Source organism: Heptranchias perlo, chromosome 27 (genome assembly GCF_035084215.1).
Source record: "Heptranchias perlo isolate sHepPer1 chromosome 27, sHepPer1.hap1, whole genome shotgun sequence".
In the NCBI taxonomy this organism is placed as follows: domain Eukaryota; kingdom Metazoa; phylum Chordata; class Chondrichthyes; order Hexanchiformes; family Hexanchidae; genus Heptranchias; species Heptranchias perlo.
In genome coordinates this window covers 5,597,755-5,615,841 of record NC_090351.1, presented here as the reverse complement: position 1 = coordinate 5,615,841, position 18,087 = coordinate 5,597,755, and the positions used below count along the sequence as shown (strand labels likewise).

Here is an 18,087-nt window from a genome sequence, read left to right as displayed (position 1 = left end):
TGTATCTTGACTTTAAACACAGGAATGTCATTGGACAACCTTTTAGCCTTTCTCACATAATCACAAGACGACCCGTAATTCGTGACACACCTTCCAGTTTCTAAACAAACCTCCAATCCAACCTCTCACTGATTGGAAATCGTAGACTTAATCGTGTTTCCACCAACAGCTATTTGCATGCTGCTGATGTCGTTCTTTGCCTCAGCATCCAGTTTTGCCCGACTATCACTGTGAAGCGTGTTTGAGATAGTTTCCTGTACAACTCAAATACAAATAAATGCAAGTTGTTGTTGCTGCTGTTGTTGTAGGTTTAATGTTTTGTTCCAGGCGGGAGTGTCATTAACACGGCAATGTCAGGGCTCCACAAACAGACACCACTTCACCAATCTGTTCATGACTGTAGGAAAATACCTATCGAAGGGATAGGTGAGTAACCAGTGGGGGTCCCCTCAGTAATCCATCTGTAGCGGAACCAATCGGAGAAAGTCAAACAGGAGGGCCTCCGACATCTTCCAGCTCGGAGCCATCAATGGGTCTTCTGCCTCCTGCCCCTAATGTCTCAGACATTCGAGCATTCTGTCAATCATTAATGTAGCATGTGTCCAGCATCATAGCTCAGCATGACTTGGCAATTCACATTTGATACCAGGAGCAGATTGCTGATATTATTGTATTGTTTGTTCCTCTTTGTGTTTCCAAAGGTGTCCCTCAGAGCTGGCAGCTGTAGGCCCAGAGAATGAGTCCACCCCTTCACCCCCTCACCCCCTCACCACTTCACCCCCTCACCCCTTCACCCCCTCACCCCCTCACCACTTCACCCCCTCACCACTTCACCCCCTCACCACTTCACCCCCTCACCCCCTCACCCCCTCACCCCCTCACCACTTCACCCCCTCACCACTGTACCACCTCACCCCCTCACCCCCTCACCACTTCACCCCCTCACCCCCTCACCCCCTCACCCCCTCACCACTTCACCCCCTCACCCCCTCACCCCCTCACCCCCTCACCCCCTCACCCTCTCACCCCCTCACCCCCTCACCCCCTCACCACCTCACCCCCTCACCACTTCACCCCCTCACCCCCTCACCACTTCACCCCCTCACCACTGTACCACCTCACCCCCTCACCCTCTCACCCCCTCACCCTCTCACCCCCTCACCACCTCACCCCCTCACCCCCTCACCACTTCACCCCCTCACCACTGTACCACCTCACCCTCTCACCCCCTCACCCCTTCACCCCCTCACCACCTCACCCCCTCACCACCTCACCCCCTCACCCCCTCACCACTTCACCCCCTCACCACTGTACCACCTCACCCCCTCACCCCCTCACCCCTTCACCCCCTCACCCCCTCACCACTTCACCCCCTCACCCCCTCACCACCTCACCCCCCTCACCCCTTCACCCCCTCACCACCTCACCCCCTCACCCCCTCACCCCCTCACCACTTCACCCTCTCGCCCCCTCACCCCCTCACCCCTTCACCCCCTCACCACCTCACCACTTCACCCTCTCGCCCCCTCACCCCCTCACCACTTCACCCTCTCGCCCCCTCACCCCTTCACCCCCTCACCCCCTCACCCCCTCACCACTTCACCCTCTCGCCCCCTCACCCCCTCACCCCTTCACCCCCTCACCACCTCACCCCCTCACCCCCTCACCACCTCACCCCCTCACCACCTCACCCTCTCACCCCCTCACCACCTCACCCCTTCACCCCCTCACCCCCTCACCACCTCACCCCCTCACCCCCTCACCACCTCACCCCTTCACCCCCTCACCCCCTCACCACCACACCCACTCACCCCCTCACCACCTCACCCCTTCACCCTCTCACCCCCTCATCACCACACCCTCTCACCCTCTCACCCCCTCACCCCCTCACCACCTCACCCCTTCACCCCCTCACCCCCTCACCACCACACCCCCTCACCCTCTCACCCTCTCACCCCCTCACCACTTCACCACTTCACCACCTCACCATCTCACCCCCTCACCCCCTCATCACCTCACCCTCTCACCCTCTCACCCCCTCACCCCCTCACCCCCTCACCACTTCACCACCTCACCCCCTCACCCCCTCACCACCTCACCCTCTCACCCCCTCACCACCTCACCCTCTCACCCCCTCACCACTTCACCCCCTCACCCTCTCACCATCTCACTCCCTCACCCCCTCACCACTTCACCCCCTCACCCTCTCACCCCCTCACCATCTCACCCCCTCACCCTCTCACCCCCTCACCACCTCACCCTCTCACCCTCTCACCACCTCACCCTCTCACCATCTCACCCCCTCACCCTCTCGCCCCCTCACCACCTCACCCCCTCACCCCCTCACCACTTCACCCCCTCACCCTCTCACCATCTCACTCCCTCACCCCCTCACCACCTCACCCCCTCACCCCCTCACCACTTCACCCCCTCACCCTCTCACCATCTCACTCCCTCACCCCCTCACCACTGTACCACCTCACCCCCTCACCCCCTCACCACTTCACCCCCTCACCCTCTCACCATCTCACTCCCTCACCCCCTCACCACTTCACCCCCTCACCCCCTCACCACTTCACCCCCTCACCCTCTCACCATCTCACTCCCTCACCCCCTCACCACTGTACCACCTCACCCCCTCACCCTCTCACCCCCTCACCATCTCACCCCCTCACCCTCTCACCCCCTCACCCCCTCACCACTTCACCCCCTCACCCTCTCACCCCCTCACCACCTCACCCCCTCACCCCCTCACCACTTCACCCCCTCACCATCTCACCCCCTCAACCTCTCACTCCCTCACCCCCTCACCACTTCACCACCTCACCCTCTCACCCCCTCACCACCTCACCCCCTCACCACCTCACCCTCTCACCCCCTCACCACTTCACCCCCTCACCCTCTCACCATCTCACCCCCTCACCCCCTCACCACTTCACCCCCTCACCCCCTCACCACCTCACCCCCTCACCACTTCACCACCTCACCCTCTCACCCCCTCACCCCCTCACCACCTCACCCCCTCACCACTTCACCCCCTCACCACCTCACTCCCTCACCCCCTCACCACTTCACCCCCTCACCCCCTCACCACTTCACCCCCTCACCACTTCACCACCTCACCCCCTCACCCCCTCACCACCTCACCCTCTCACCACCTCACCCTCTCACCACCTCACCCCCTCACCACCTCACCCTCTCACCACCTCACCCCCTCACCCTCTCACCACCTCACCCCCTCACCACCTCACCCCTTCACCACCTCACCCCCTCACCACTTCACCACCTCACCCTCTCACCCCCTCACCCCCTCACCACTTCACCCCCTCACCACTTCACCCCCTCACCCCCTCACCCTCTCACCACTTCACCACCTCACCCTCTCACCCCCTCACCCCCTCACCACTTCACCCCCTCACCACTTCACCACCTCACCCCCTAACCACCTCACCCCCTCACCCCCTCACCACTTCACCACCTCACCCCCTCACCCTCTCACCCCCTCACCCCCTCACCACCTCACCCCCTCACCCCCTCACCACCTCACCCTCTCACCACCTCACCACCTCACCCTCTCACCCCCTCACCACCTCACCCCCTCACCCCCTCACCACCTCACCCTCTCACCACTTCACCACCTCACCCCCTCACCCCCTCACCACCTCACCCTCTCACCCTCTCACCCCCTCACCACCTCACCCTCTCACCACCTCACCCCCTCACCACCTCACCCTCTCACCACCTCACCCCCTCACCACCTCACCCTCTCACCCCCTCACCACCTCACCCTCTCACCCTCTCACCCCCTCACCCCCTCACCACTTCACCCCCTCACCACTTCACCACCTCACCCTCTCACCCTCTCACCACCTCACCCCCTCACCACCTCACCCTCTCACCACCTCACCCCCTCACCCCCTCACCACCTCACCACTTCACCACCTCACCACCTCACCCCCTCACCACCTCACCCTCTCACCCTCTCACCACCTCACCCCCTCACCACCTCACCCTCTCACCCTCTCACCACCTCACCACCTCACCCTCTCACCACCTCACCCTCTCACCACCTCACCCTCTCACCACCTCACCCTCTCACCCTCTCACCCCCTCACCACCTCACCCTCTCACCACCTCACCCCCTCACCACCTCACCCTCTCACCCCCTCACCCCCTCACCACTTCACCCCCTCACCACTTCACCACCTCACCCTCTCACCCCCTCACCACTTCACCACCTCACCCTCTCACCCCCTCACCCCCTCACCACTTCACCACCTCACCCTCTCACCCTCTCACCCCCTCACCCCCTCACCCCCTCACCACTTCACCACCTCACCCTCTCACCCTCTCACCCCCTCACCACCTCACCCTCTCACCCCCTCACCCTCTCACCACCTCACCACCTCACCCCCTCACCCCCTCACCCCCTCACCCTCTCACCCCCTCACCCCCTCACCACCTCACCCTCTCACCCCCTCACCCCCTCACCACCTCACCACCTCACCCCCTCACCCCCTCACCACCTCACCCCCTCACCACCTCACCCCTTCACCACCTCACCCCCTCACCACTTCACCACCTCACCACCTCACCACTGTACCACCTCACCCTCTCACCACCTCACCACCTCACCACCTCACCACTGTACCACCTCACCCTCTCACCACCTCACCACCTCACCACTGTACCACCTCACCCTCTCACAGAAGGAGGGACATCCTATATCCACGGGGGGTGGTGGGGAAGAAGCCCTCCAGATATATGCCCAAAAGACAGTTCATGGCAGCAGGAGACGCAGTCAATGCCAAGCACATAGCACCACAATGCTTTGACACGAGTGGTCAAGGTGGGTGAGGTCAACTGTCAGTGGTGTCTCCGACCAACTACACCACTAGCCGCATCCACTGCTCCGTGCACTACACCCCCCATCACCCAGATACCAACAAACTCTTTCAATCAGATGCTTCCTCTCACCCTTACACATTACCACTGTTTCAAGCCGCCCACCCACAACTCACAGGCCACACACACCGGCAGCTATTCAACCATGACAGGCACATCACCCAGACACATGTCCCACTTTCTTGAAGGAGAAGGCGGTGCATATCAGGAGGCAGCAAGTGGCAGTGGCATTTAGCCCCTCCTCCATTCAATGAGATCATGGTTGACCTGTGACCTAACTCCATATACCCGCATTAGCCCCATATCCCTTAATACCCTTGGTTCACAGAAATCTATCAATCTCAGATTTAATATTCACATGTGAGCCAGCATCAGCTGCCGTCTGCAGAAACTTCTCCCACCCTTTGTGTGCAGAAGCATTTCTTAACTTCACACCTGCACGTCCTGGCTCTAAATGTTAGGCTATGTCCCTGCGTCCTAGTATTCAAATATTGGAGACCTCCAAAAACAGTTACAAATGCATCAGCAGCCAGAAGCAATAATCCAGGAACTAACCTGTAAATCCTGCATGGTCCCTTTAAATAGCACTGGTGGGGGGTCCTCCAGACACTCTAAGACATGTTCAGATGGTCGGGGTTAAGACAGTGCATTGAGTGGAGCATTAAGTCCCAAAATGGTGTCTATCACTTTAAATCAGTGTTGTCCATTGATTGCACGCATTTTCTCCCTACTTTAAATGATGCGGGTGTTCGTTCTCTGCGCCTGCGTTAAACCCTTTACCAAGATGGTGTCCGGCGCACGTCACTTTAGAAGCATGCACGCGCATCCAAGACGCCATCTTGGATCACCAGGAGGCCGTGTAGCGCCGAAACAACGGGCGCTAGCCGGCCCAATTTAGCGCCCAGAGTGACTGAGCACTTGGACAAATATGAGCTGATCAGAGAGTCAGCGTGGATTTGTAAAGGGCAAGTCATGAGTAACTAACATTGAATTTTTTGAGGGGGTCACTAAAGGGAGTGTCTATGGATGTTATTTATATGGACTTCCAGAAGGCATTCGATAAGGTTCCACACAAGAGACTGTTAACAAAAATGAGACGCATGGAATTGGAGGTAACCTATTGACATGGGTAGGGAATTGGTTAGAAGGTAGGAGACAGAGAGTAGGGATATTGGGAATGTACTCAAATTGGCAGGATGTGACTAGTGGTGTCCTGAGGGATCTGTTTAGGGCCTCAGCATTTCACCATATTTATAAATGACTTAGATGAAGGAACTGAGAGCCGTATATCCAAGTTTGCTGATGACACTAAGTTAGGTGGCACAGTAATGCAGTCCCTCCCGAACTCAACACTCTCCTCCAGCCTTACTCCCTCCTCCCTCCCGAACTCAACAATCTCCTCCAGCCTTACTCCCTCCTCCCTCCCGAACTCAACAATCTCCAACAGCCTTACTCCCCCCTCCCTCCCAAACTCAACAATCTCCTACAGCCTTATTCCCTCCTCCCTCCCGAACTCAACAATCTCCTACAGCCTTATTCCCTCCTCCCTCCCGAACTCAACAATCTCCTACAGCCTTACTCCCTCCTCCCTCCCGAACTCAACAATCTCCAACAGCCTTACTCCCCCCTCCCTCCCAAACTCAACAATCTCCTACAGCCTTATTCCCTCCTCCCTCCCGAACTCAACAATCTCCTACAGCCTTATTCCCTCCTCCCTCCCGAACTCAACAATCTCCAACAGCCTTACTCCCTCCTCTCTCCCGAACTCAACAATCTCCTCCAGCCTTATTCCCTCCTCCCTCCCAAACTCAACAATCTCCTCCAGCCTTACTCCCCCCTCCCTCCCGAACTCAACAATCTCCTCCAGCCTTACTCCCCCCTCCCTCCCGAACTCAACAATCTCCTACAGCCTTATTCCCTCCTCCCTCCCGAACTCAACAATCTCCTCCAGCCTTACTCCCTCCTCCCTCCCAAACTCAACAATCTCCAACAGCCTTATTCCCTCCTCCCTCCCGAACTCAACAATCTCCTACAGCCTTATTCCCTCCTCCCTCCCGAACTCAACACTCTCCTCCAGCCTTATTCCCTCCTCCCTCCCGAACTCAACAATCTCCAACAGCCTTACTCCCTCCTCCCTCCCGAACTCAACAATCTCCTACAGCCTTACTCCCTCCTCCCTCCCGAACTCAACAATCTCCAACAGCCTTACTCCCTCCTCTCTCCCGAACTCAACAATCTCCTCCAGCCTTACTCCCCCCTCCCTCCCGAACTCAACAATCTCCAACAGCCTTACTCCCTCCTCCCTCCCGAACTCAACAATCTCCTCCAGCCTTACTCCCCCCTCCCTCCCGAACTCAACAATCTCCTACAGCCTTACTCCCTCCTCCCTCCCGAACTCAACAATCTCCTACAGCCTTATTCCCTCCTCCCTCCCGAACTCAACAATCTCCAACAGCCTTACTCCCTCCCGAACTCAACAATCTCCAACAGCCTTATTCCCTCCTCCCTCCCGAACTCAACAATCTCCTACAGCCTTACTCCCTCCTCCCTCCCGAACTCAACAATCTCCTCCAGCCTTACTCCCTCCTCCCTCCCGAACTCAACAATCTCCTACAGCCTTATTCCCTCCTCCCTCCCGAACTCAACAATCTCCTACAGCCTTACTCCCTCCTCTCATCCAACATTGGCTTATCTCCCGTCACTCCTCCTTCAGGCACTATTCCCCCACCCTCTGAAAGCCCCTCCTTCAACCTTGTTAACTCTCACCCTGCTTTCTAAAGACCCTTCTCTTTGACTCTGCTTTCACCCCTCCCGGTCGTTTTTTTTTCCTTTTCTCCCTCTTGCTTGGTGCCCACCTTTTCCCAACGCCCTCTGACCTTTCCTGTAAGCAGACACTGTATCCCTTAAGATCAGGAGTTTACCTTTTACTGCCCAATCTCTGGTCGTACAATAGCGTGACTCAAAGGTTGCAGCAATGTCACCCCTTGTGTGCAATGGACACTATAATCTCATGTTATTCTCCTATCTTCTGGAAGGTGGCCTGATAACACACACCAGTGAATCAACAAACTGCTTTATTTTTATACCCAATATATGAATGAACAGATCAAAGTTTACAGTAATTTTCAATATATTTCACGACACTCCTCATAACATAAAAAATAAAAGTGACTCTGCACTATCCCTGTTAGTGGGCTAATCTCACTTTATTGATTAGCAAATCTCTGAACTTAGTTTGTGCTAAAATTTAGAACAGGAACCCCCTCTCACTGGGTCCGACTCCCTCCACAGATTACTCCAGAATCCCAAATAGACAGGAAGCCAAAGAATTGACCTCTGGCCTGCCCATAGCTCTCTTGTGCCCAGGGATTGGCCAGTTGAGCTGACAGTTAAACCTGCTCGACCTCTCCTGGGGGTGGTGGACTCCTGGCAACTGCCCCTCCCCTTCTCCCATGCTGTGTATTGAGGCGAGGCCATTCTAATATAATGTCCAATTTCCTCTCTGGGAGTGTTAATGAACATTATTGTCTGACACTGATACAGTAAATGAGAAACGCCATCCTCCATCGATGCTTCAACTGGGTCCAATCTGCATTCCCAGAATGTGTGCGTCCTGTGGATCTAACCTCCTGTGAGTTGAAGTTAACTTAACAGCGTAAACTTAATATGAATCAGTCGGAAATCCCTCCTGGACCAAATAGTCACAAATCCTGAAACATGACAGTCACAGGGTCAATCTAACAGTAAAGCTATTAATGGGTTTGAGTCCTATTTCAGGACTTGAACGTAGGTGAACATTCTGGGGCAGTGCTGCATTGGCAGAACTGCCATCCTTCAGATGTAACATTGAACCAAATCACTGTTTGCCTGTTTCAGTGGTTCAATTACATATTAAAGATCCCACTTGTGGTTTTCCAGAGTCCTGACCAACATTCTTCCCTCAAACAATACGACCAAAAATTGGAAAAATGCTTGAAGGGGAGAAAGTTTGAAGTTCTATGGGAAACGTAATGTTAAGTAAATTTGTCTGCTAGTTTATTGCCTGAACCTTGATCTATCACAGTATTGTCCAATACATTAACCACTAACCACATGTGGATAATTGAGGATCCAGATGTGGCAAATTGCAATTTTGATCAGTAAATGAATAATGGCCCCGATATTAGCGGGCAGGCGGGATGGCAGCGGGGGGCGATTGGGTGCGTGGGTAACCCGCCCAATAAAATCTGTCCATTCCCCACGTGATCGCAGGTCAATTGGAACCATTTAACGTGGCTTCCAGGTTTGCCGTCCGAAAGCTGAGCAGTGGGCAGATTGCGCACCCGCATCACAGGCTGTCAGCTGGAGGAGCTCTATTTAAAGGGGCAATCCTCCAATGGCTGCTCCTGGAGCAAACACCTACAAACCACAATGGAGCAGCACAGGGGCCAGGCTGCTCCTAGATTCAGCGTTGCCTCTCTCCAGGTGCGACTGGATGGGGTGAGGAGGAGGAGGGATGACTTCTACCCGGTGGACGGGAGGAGGTGGCCTGCCTCTGCCACCAAGAAGGCCTGGCTCGAGGTGGCAGAGGAGGTCACCAGCAGCAGCAACATCTCCTGCACCTGGATCCAGTGCAGGAAACGCTTCAATGACCTAACTGGGTCAGCCAAAGTGAGTACACTTACTCATTCTCCTACATTCCGTCTTCCTCATCCCCGCCCCCACCCCCCAACTCATTCTGCAGTGCCAACACTACTCTATCACATCACTCCTCACACCCACTCAAAACTCATCCTCAACCTACCTGCACTTCCTCACCTCCCCATTACTCACCCCACCACTACCACTCAACCCAATCCTCATACAATATCATGGCTCTGTCTCATACTCACCCTCTGATGCATCTCTTTCACGGTCAGTGTCACCCAAACCAATGCATTCATCGGTTGGTCACGTCACCATCACTCACTCACATGTCTGTACTTTCTCCGTTTATAGGAGAAGAGCCCAGAATGCACGGGAGAGGGCAAAGACCGGAGGGGGTCCACAACAGATCGTTGTCCTCACAGACGAGGAGAAGGAGGCACTGGAGTTGAGCCGCACCCTCGAGTGCCTGTCGGGGACGCCGAGACTGGCACCCGACGAATGTCTGGTGACAGAACTTTAACATTCAGCACTCACAATAAGAATTGATGTTAACATGCCTTGCCATCTTCAGCACCTCAGCATGACACATCTGTGATCATGCTTAACATTGCCTTCTGTTCTCTTACAGGGACTTCAGCGACCACTGTGATGGCAGAGAGCGATTCCTCAGAGGACCTACCGGCCTCTGAGGATGCACCGTCACATCTGAGCGAGCCATCCACCAACGCAGATACACACACCTCAGTGGGTCCCAGTCCGCAGTTAGTTGAGATCGCACATGGTGAGTTACCACACACATGTGAGCACGAGCAGACACTGGTGGCAGGGGCAGCCGTGGAGAGTCTGCAGGGGGAGCACTCCTCTCCGGGCTCTGCTCAGCTGGACACGGATGCTGAACCCTGGGGGCTATCATTTAAAAGGAGAACGATCGAGGGGCAGCAGCACATTTGCGAGGTGCTGGAACAGGTGCCATGCGCACTCTCTGCAATCACGCAGAGGATGGAGGAGTCCAACTCCTGCATGAGTGGAATGGTGGCACAGGTACGGGGGGGAATCTCTGAGATACTGTCACAGGAACATAAGAACATAAGAACATAAGAAATTGGAGCAGGAGTAGGCCAATCGGCCCCTTGAGCCTGCTCCGCCATTCAATAAGATCATGGCTGATCTGATCCCAACCACAAATCTAAAGAACACAAGAAGTCGGAGCAGGACCCGGCCACATAGCCCCTGGGCCCTCTCCGCCACCCACAGGGCATTGACCGATCCGAACTCAGCTTCATGTCCAATTTCCTGCCCGCTCCCCATAACCCCTAATTCCCTTTACTTCTAGGAAACTGTCTATTTCTGTTTTAAATTTATCTAATGATGTAGCTTCCACAGCATCTGAGGGCATCTCTGAGATAGTGTCGCGGGTAAGTGCGGGAATGTCTGCGGTGGAGGGACGGCTAGCCTCCATGGAGCTTCAAGCACGGCTCACCAATGAGTCCATTCAGGCCCTGACAATGGCCGTTCATACTCAGGGTGAGCAACATTCTGCCGCCTTAAACAGGCAGACAGATACACTAGCACTGGCCTTACAAGGCTTCACACATGTCCTCCAAACTGTCGTCCAGCAGAGTGGAAGGAGTGGTGTGGGCCTGGCCCAGGGGTGGGATGATGGAGAAAGGGGACATGGAAGTGGGGACACCACTCAAAGCGCTCCCACGTCTCACCTGTTGTCCCCCTCTCAACCAGTACCCGCAATGCTGCCTCCTCTCCAGGTGGCCGAGTCTGCCGCTGCACAGTTGCAGGTGGAGCAGTCTTTGGAGGGGCCCTCATGGGCAACGAAACCCAGAGAGCGTAGGCCCAAAGCATCTAATCGGTCAGGGCATGAACAAGAGCAACCTGCCACTACCTCTGCTGCAGCCACAGGGGATGCACCACGTAGAAGTGGTCGGAAGCAAAAGGCGAAGGTTTTGTGATCACAAAGGGAATGCACAAGGGTGTTTGACGGTTGGTCATGTTTATTATTTATATTTGATTTTTGTTAAACTCACATTAAATATTATTATTGTCACCATCACTGCCACGTCTTGGCCATTCTTGACTGGCTTCTGTAATAAGGCCCTTTCATGAGGTTCACCATGAACACCCACACTTGATGCCATCCATTGGGTTACTCTACAGGACTGTTTTGTGCAGGGAGTCGGGGGTGGTGGCGGGGGCTGGTGTGGCCGCTGCTCTATCCAGGTGGTGAGGACTGGACTGTTCACACTCTCTGATGTTAGGAGAACCGTTCACATATCAGTGACTCCCTGGCCTCACGAGCAGCCAGGTGAGCCGCTGTTCAGCCCATGGGTTGCTCCTCCTCCTGCTCCTCCTCCTCCTCCTCCTCCCCAATGTGGGTGGCAGATGTGGATGGGGCCTCCTCCAGCGGCACCCGTCTCTGCTGTGCCATGTTGTGTAGGGCACATCACACAACTATAATGTGTCCCACTCTGTCTGGTGCGTATTGAAGCGCTCCCCCAGAACGATCGAGGCACCTGAAGTGCATCTTGAGCAGCCCTATAACATGCTCAATTGTAGACCTGGTAACGATGTGGCTGTCATTATAATCGACGCTGTTGCTCGGTGATGGGGTTCCTCAGAGGTGTCATAAGCCACGTGTGCAGGGGGTATCCCTTGTCCCCGAGGAGCCAGCCTTTAAGGGTGTTCAGTGCGTGGAAGAGGGGCGGGATGTTGGTCTCCCGGAGGATGAAGGAATCATGGCAGCTGCCAGGGTATCTGGTGCACACGTGAAGGAATCTCTTGCGGTGGTCACAAACAAGCTGAGTGTTGATGGAGTAATAGCCCTTCCCGTTGATGAACAGTCCTGGCTCGTGTGAAGGTGCTCGTATTGCTATATGGGTGCAATCAATTCCACCCTGTACCCTTGGGAAGCCAGCCACAGCGTGGAATCTCACTGCTCTCTCCATCTGGCTGCGGTCGTCCATGGGGAAGTTGACGTAGTGCGAGGCCCTGCGATTCAAGCCGTCGGTGACCTGCCTTATGCACTTGGGTGCAGATGACTGAGAGACCCCGGCGATGTCCCCAGTGGCACCCTGGAATGATCCGGAGGCGAAGAAGTTGAGGGCAGAAGTGACTTTGACAGCAACAGGTAAGAAGATGCCGCTCGGCCCAGCCGGGAGCAGCTCGGCATGAAGGAGGCTGCAGATGTCTGCGACTACCTGGCAACTGACTCTGAGCCTCCGTCTGCACTGCTCCTCAGAGAGGTCCAGGAAGCTGAGCCTCGATCTGTAGACCCTGTGGCGAGGGTAGTGCCTCCTGCGACATCGCGCTCTCTCTGTTGTTGCCCTCTGTGCTCTTGTGCAGGTGCCTGTGGCGCAGCACTGTGTTGTGGAGCTCCACGTGGCGGAGGTGGACACCGTGCCTGGCGAGGCTGGTGATGTTGCTCGTCCTCGGATGTAGTGATGAATGCAGCCATGGCGCTCCCCCATCCTGACGGTAAGAGTTTGAGGGGGTCCACAAAGTAGGTAAATGTGTTTGCACAGCAGAGTTTTGGATGGAAAGTAAGAATTTTGAGTGAAAACACAAAGGTCTTGCAGCCAAAACTTTGTCTGAAGTGACAGGGTGCCCTGCTGCATTAAATGAGGTTCCCCCCCACCTGTCAAATAATCCTTTGCATCTCCCACTGGCTGCTGGCGGAAACACGTCTGCTCCAACAGGGAGTGTTTCTCACAGCACGGGAAACACGCTGAGGATCCTTCAAAATTGCACCCCTGCCAAAATGTCTACTCAATGAGGTCTGTCAAGTACGTTAACTATCTGTCAAGGTACGTCAATGATCATCCCGCCGGCTTTCATTGCCGGTGGGAGTCCCGCATTCGGGAGGCGCTCGCACTCGAACGCGTCACTGGGGAACCCGGAAGACAGCGAGTTGGAGCCGGGCTCCGAACCCGCTCCGGATTTCTACGATTTTAGGAGCCTCCTCCCACCACCAATGCACCAGCTCCGCCATCCGAAAATCGGCCCCAATGAGTCTTCGACACTGTCCTTGGGCATGTGATCTTAGTGCTCAAATCTCCACAGCTTATGAATGTGAACTTTAACCTTTTTGTGCATTTATCAGTAAAGTGTTAAGATGAAAATCGGAATGTGTGAGTGTTTTTTTAAATCGTTGTGTGCACTTTACTTCCTTGATTACTGATTATTGATTATCTGCTAAAATGGGGCGTATCACGGGGGAAAATGCTGGACTTCAGCGACATGGAAATATTGTATGGAGAGGGGAGCGGTCATCGTGGTCAGCTCGACTAATCAGAATAACCACTCCAGGCCAGCAGAAGAAAGCAAACTCAACCAATAACGAGCATCTCCAACAGGGCAGGTCATGGCAAAGGGCGAGCAGCATCCAACCGGGGTCCGGATAGAGAGTGGGGGGTCAGGATAGAGAGCGGGGGGTCAGGATAGAGAGAGGGGTGAGGGTCTGGATAGAGAGTGGGGGGGTCTGGATAGAGAGAGGGGTGAGGGTCTGGATAGAGAGTGGGGGGGTCTGGATAGAGAGAGGGGTGAGGGTCTGGATAGAAAGGGGGGGGGTCAGGATAGAGAGTGGGGGGGTCTGGATAGAGAGAGGGGGACAGGTCTGGATAGAGAGCAGGGGGGGGGTCTGGATAGAGAGTGGGGGGGTCTGGATAGAGAGAGGGGGGACAGGTCTGGATAGAGAGCAGGGGGGGGGGTCTGGATAGAGAGTGGGGGGGTCTGGATAGAGAGAGGGGGGGTCTGGATAGAGAGAGGGGGGACAGGTCTGGATAGAGAGCAGGGGGGGGGGGTCTGGATAGAGAGTGGGGGGGTCTGGATAGAGAGAGGGGGGACAGGTCTGGATAGAGAGCAGGGGGGGGGGGTCTGGATAGAGAGTGGGGGGGTCTGGATAGAGTGTGGGGGGGTCTGGATAGAGAGAGGGGGCCTCTGGATAGAAAGTGGGGGGGGGGTCTGGATAGAGAGAGGGGGGGTCTGGATAGAGAGTGGGGAGGTCTGGATAGAGAGTGGGGGGAGGGTCTGGATAGAGAGGGGAGGGTCTGGATAGAGAGAGGGGGGTCTGGATAGAGAGGGGGGGGGGGTCTGGATAGAGAGCGGGGGGGGTCTGGATAGAGAGAGGGGGGGGTCTGGATAGAGAGCGGGGGGGGTCTGGATAGAGAGAGGGGGGAGGGTCTGGATAGAGAGCGGGGGGGGGTCTGGATAGAGAGCGGGGGGGGTCTGGATAGAGAGAGGGGGGGGTCTGGATAGAGAGCGGGGGGGGTCTGGATAGAGAGAGGGGGGAGGGTCTGGATAGAGAGCGGGGGGGGTCTGGATAGAGAGAGGGGGGAGGGTCTGGATAGAGAGCAAGAATTTCCTCAGGCGGTATGTTCGATAATGTCTTTGTGTAAAGTTTCTTTGTGTTTATAGTTAATGGCCGGGAAATTGCGCAAAGCTGCTCCCACTTTGCTGGAAGTGTGACAGAGAACTCCACTTACGTCGCACTTCAGGAAATTTAGCACCGGGGGTGGGAGTGGAAACAGCTCCGTGGAATTTTCCAGCAAATGACCATTGAAACAGTGCACAAGGCAATTTTACACGGGCATGTCACCCACTGCGCTACCCAGAGGAAATGAAACCCCAAAGCCCGGTAAATAACCTGAATCACGTTAAATACACATTCATCGAAGACGGTAAACATGCTCCCTATAATTTTGTCATGGACAGGATGTGATCCTGTTTCTTGGAATAGGTGGGCTCCTGGTGACTGAAGCTGGGGTTTGCCTTCCCTCTGTCGGCTGTTTCATCCAGCTTCTCCTTGGTGTCCTTCACCTGTGGGCACAGAGAAGAAACCGGTTAATGGAGCAACATCGCAGGCCAACGCTGAGCCCATACATGTAGGGTGGGCAATCAGGTTCAATGTGCAGCCTTTTACAACCACAAGATCCTTCTATTCAGGTATTCGGGAATCTGCCCTGCTAAATATATGCTGCCAGGAATTTCCTCAAGTTCTTCTCCCGATTGGGAGAAGGTCTGAGGAAATTCCAGCCAATATTACAGACCGCAGTACCACCGAGTGTTCTCAGCAGCACCACCATTGGGTACACGGTGGTACTGCAGCCCCTCACACTCACTCTCGATCAGGTTCCCTTCACTGCCCTCGAGTGGGCTGACTTGCCACGTGTTGTGAGGAATATCGTTAAAATAATGTTGTGGTACACTCACGATTAGGATTAGCCGCCTATTATAAATCTTCCTTTCAAGGTAGAAAAGCCCAAATTCCAAAAAAAGAACTTGCATTTATATAACTTAGTAAAGCATCCCAGAGTGCTTCACAGGAGCATTATCAAATATCACATAGGGAGGTATTAGGGCAGGTGCTTGGTCAAAGAGGGAGGTTTTAAGGAGCGCCTTAAAGGAGGAGAGAGAGGTAGAGAGGTGGAGAGGTTTAGGGAGGGAATTCCAGAGTTTAGGGGCTAAACAGCTGGAGGCACGGTCGCCAATGGTGGAGCGGTTAAAATCGGGGATGTGCACGAGGCCAGAATTGGAGGAGTGCTTGGAGGGCTGTAGGGCTGGAGGAGGTTACAGAGATAGGGAGGGGCGAGGCCATGGAGGGAGTTGAAAACGAGGATGAGAATTTTAAAATCGAGACGTTCCCGGACCGGGAGCCAGTGTAGGTCAGCGAGCACAGGGGTGATGGGTGAACGGGACTTGGTAACTCCACCACTCGGGATCAGTCTTGTGGCTTTTCTCTGAATTGCCTCCAGGGCTCGAATGTCTCTCACCCCAGATTCACCATATCTCTGGCTCAGGGTTGTTTACAGACGGGACACAGATGCCTGCCCAGTGATTTGATGCGCCAGTGGAGGTCAGCAAGCTGGCATTTTACTTCAGAAAGTTTTTGCTGATGGGGCACTTTGAGAATGGTCACTGCTCCCCCCCCCCCTTCAGTTCTTGCCCTTGGGAATCTCCCTGGAGACACTCTCCGAATGCTGGACACTGAGGCCCAATGGACAACACTGTGTCCAGTGTTTCACAGTTCAACTGGTCAAACCCCAGGCACGGAGAGCTAGGGAGGGGGAGAGCTAGGGAGGGGGAGAGCTAGGGAGGGGGAGAGCTAGGGAGGGTAAGGGGGTCAAGCATTTGGCCTCCTGTCCAGCTAAGAAAGGACAAAGAGGAGCTTGCACAAACAGGCAGGGAAATTCACTGAGGAAGCCAACATTAGAGAGAGAAAACTCTCTTCTTAAGCACAAGGCTGACTGGGTTCAGTGAGAATGCTGGTCTGGAAAGTGGATTTCAAGCACTAGCAGGAATGGTGTGGTGTATTTTTATTACTGTCTATGTTATGAGGATTATTGCAAAACAAGTTGTAATTCATTCTAATCGTTACTCTGTTCACCTACTCTGTGAAAAATAAATCAGCTTGTTGAATTATAATTGGCCTCATCTCACTGAAGCGCTCATCAGACTGCCTTTCAGAAGATAGGAGAAACGTATTACATAGAATTTACAACACAGAAACAGGCCATTTGGCCCAACAGGCCTATGCCGGTGTTTATGCTCCACATAAGCCTCCTCCCTCCCTACTTCATCTCCCCCTATCAGCATCAGCATGTGGGGGCACGTGTTAATTTACAGTATTCAGTTGACACAATAAGGGGCTTCAGTGTAATAACCCTAGCCCCCCACCCCCCACTATCATACGATTGGATATTGGGCAGTAAAGGTCAACTCCTGATCATAAGGACACAGTGTCCATTTATGTGAGAGACCAGTGACACTGAACATGAGAGAATGTCTAGTGTAGTCTATAACACCTATAAAGGGAAAGCACAGTCTATAAAGGGAAAGCACAGTCTATAAAGGGAAAGCACAGTTCAAACTGTCCTGTCATCCTCGCCGAGTACCTCTGAGCGATCGGTGAAGCAGAAGCAGCACAGCAGATCCTTCTTTGTGATCAGGAGCTTCTCGTCCACTTTGTTTTTCCTCCCTCCTGTGAAAATCAATAGCAGGGTTCAGTGCACATCAATCTCACGACAGGAACAAAATTAGCTCCTGAAAGTCACGTAGAATGGGGAACAGAGACCCGACATCAGGGCTGAGTCTGCACACAGCAAACAGTCGTTCCCAGCCGCATCACCGGCAGTACAGGCCAAACGAGCCCTCTCGTGGGAGAATGGAAACAAACTGGCTGAGCGATTCCGCCACAGTCGAGCAGTCAGCTGGAGCACAGCTTTGGCAAAGTCCTGGGACAGGGCACTTTCTGCCTTTAAAGGGGCTTCATCTTCACAAGAACTTTCACAAACTTTTTTTGTTTGAGGTGTGAGGAGAGTCACAAGAGTTGTGTTTCACTTCTAATGTGATGGTGTCACACACAAATAGTGCAATGATGGAACACTTTGATTTATAATGAAATTGGTGCATCATTAAAACAATATTGAAAGGAGACAAGTTTTAAATGAACAGGGTCTTTCAAGACTCAAAATGGGTAATTAAAATAAACCTGTTCACGAGTGCAGTGAGCCCTCACCACCACTGTTGGGACCCTTTGTATTGGATGGA

The 18,087-nt window shown here is 54.3% G+C and overlaps 1 protein-coding gene across 1 annotated transcript in view; it reads right to left on the bottom strand.

Annotated features, from left to right (window-relative positions):
- Positions 1-14,657: 14,657 nt before the first annotated feature.
- The window catches only part of slc5a8l (solute carrier family 5 member 8, like), a 97,541-nt gene continuing 94,111 nt past the window's right edge, over positions 14,658-18,087 (bottom strand). The window contains exons 14-15 of the mRNA XM_068007245.1: positions 17,433-17,518; positions 14,658-15,357 (exon numbers count right to left, since the gene is read on the bottom strand). Coding sequence (XP_067863346.1) covers positions 15,232-15,357; positions 17,433-17,518 — 212 coding nt within the window. The 3' untranslated portion in view covers positions 14,658-15,231. The remainder of the gene's footprint in view (positions 15,358-17,432; positions 17,519-18,087) is intronic.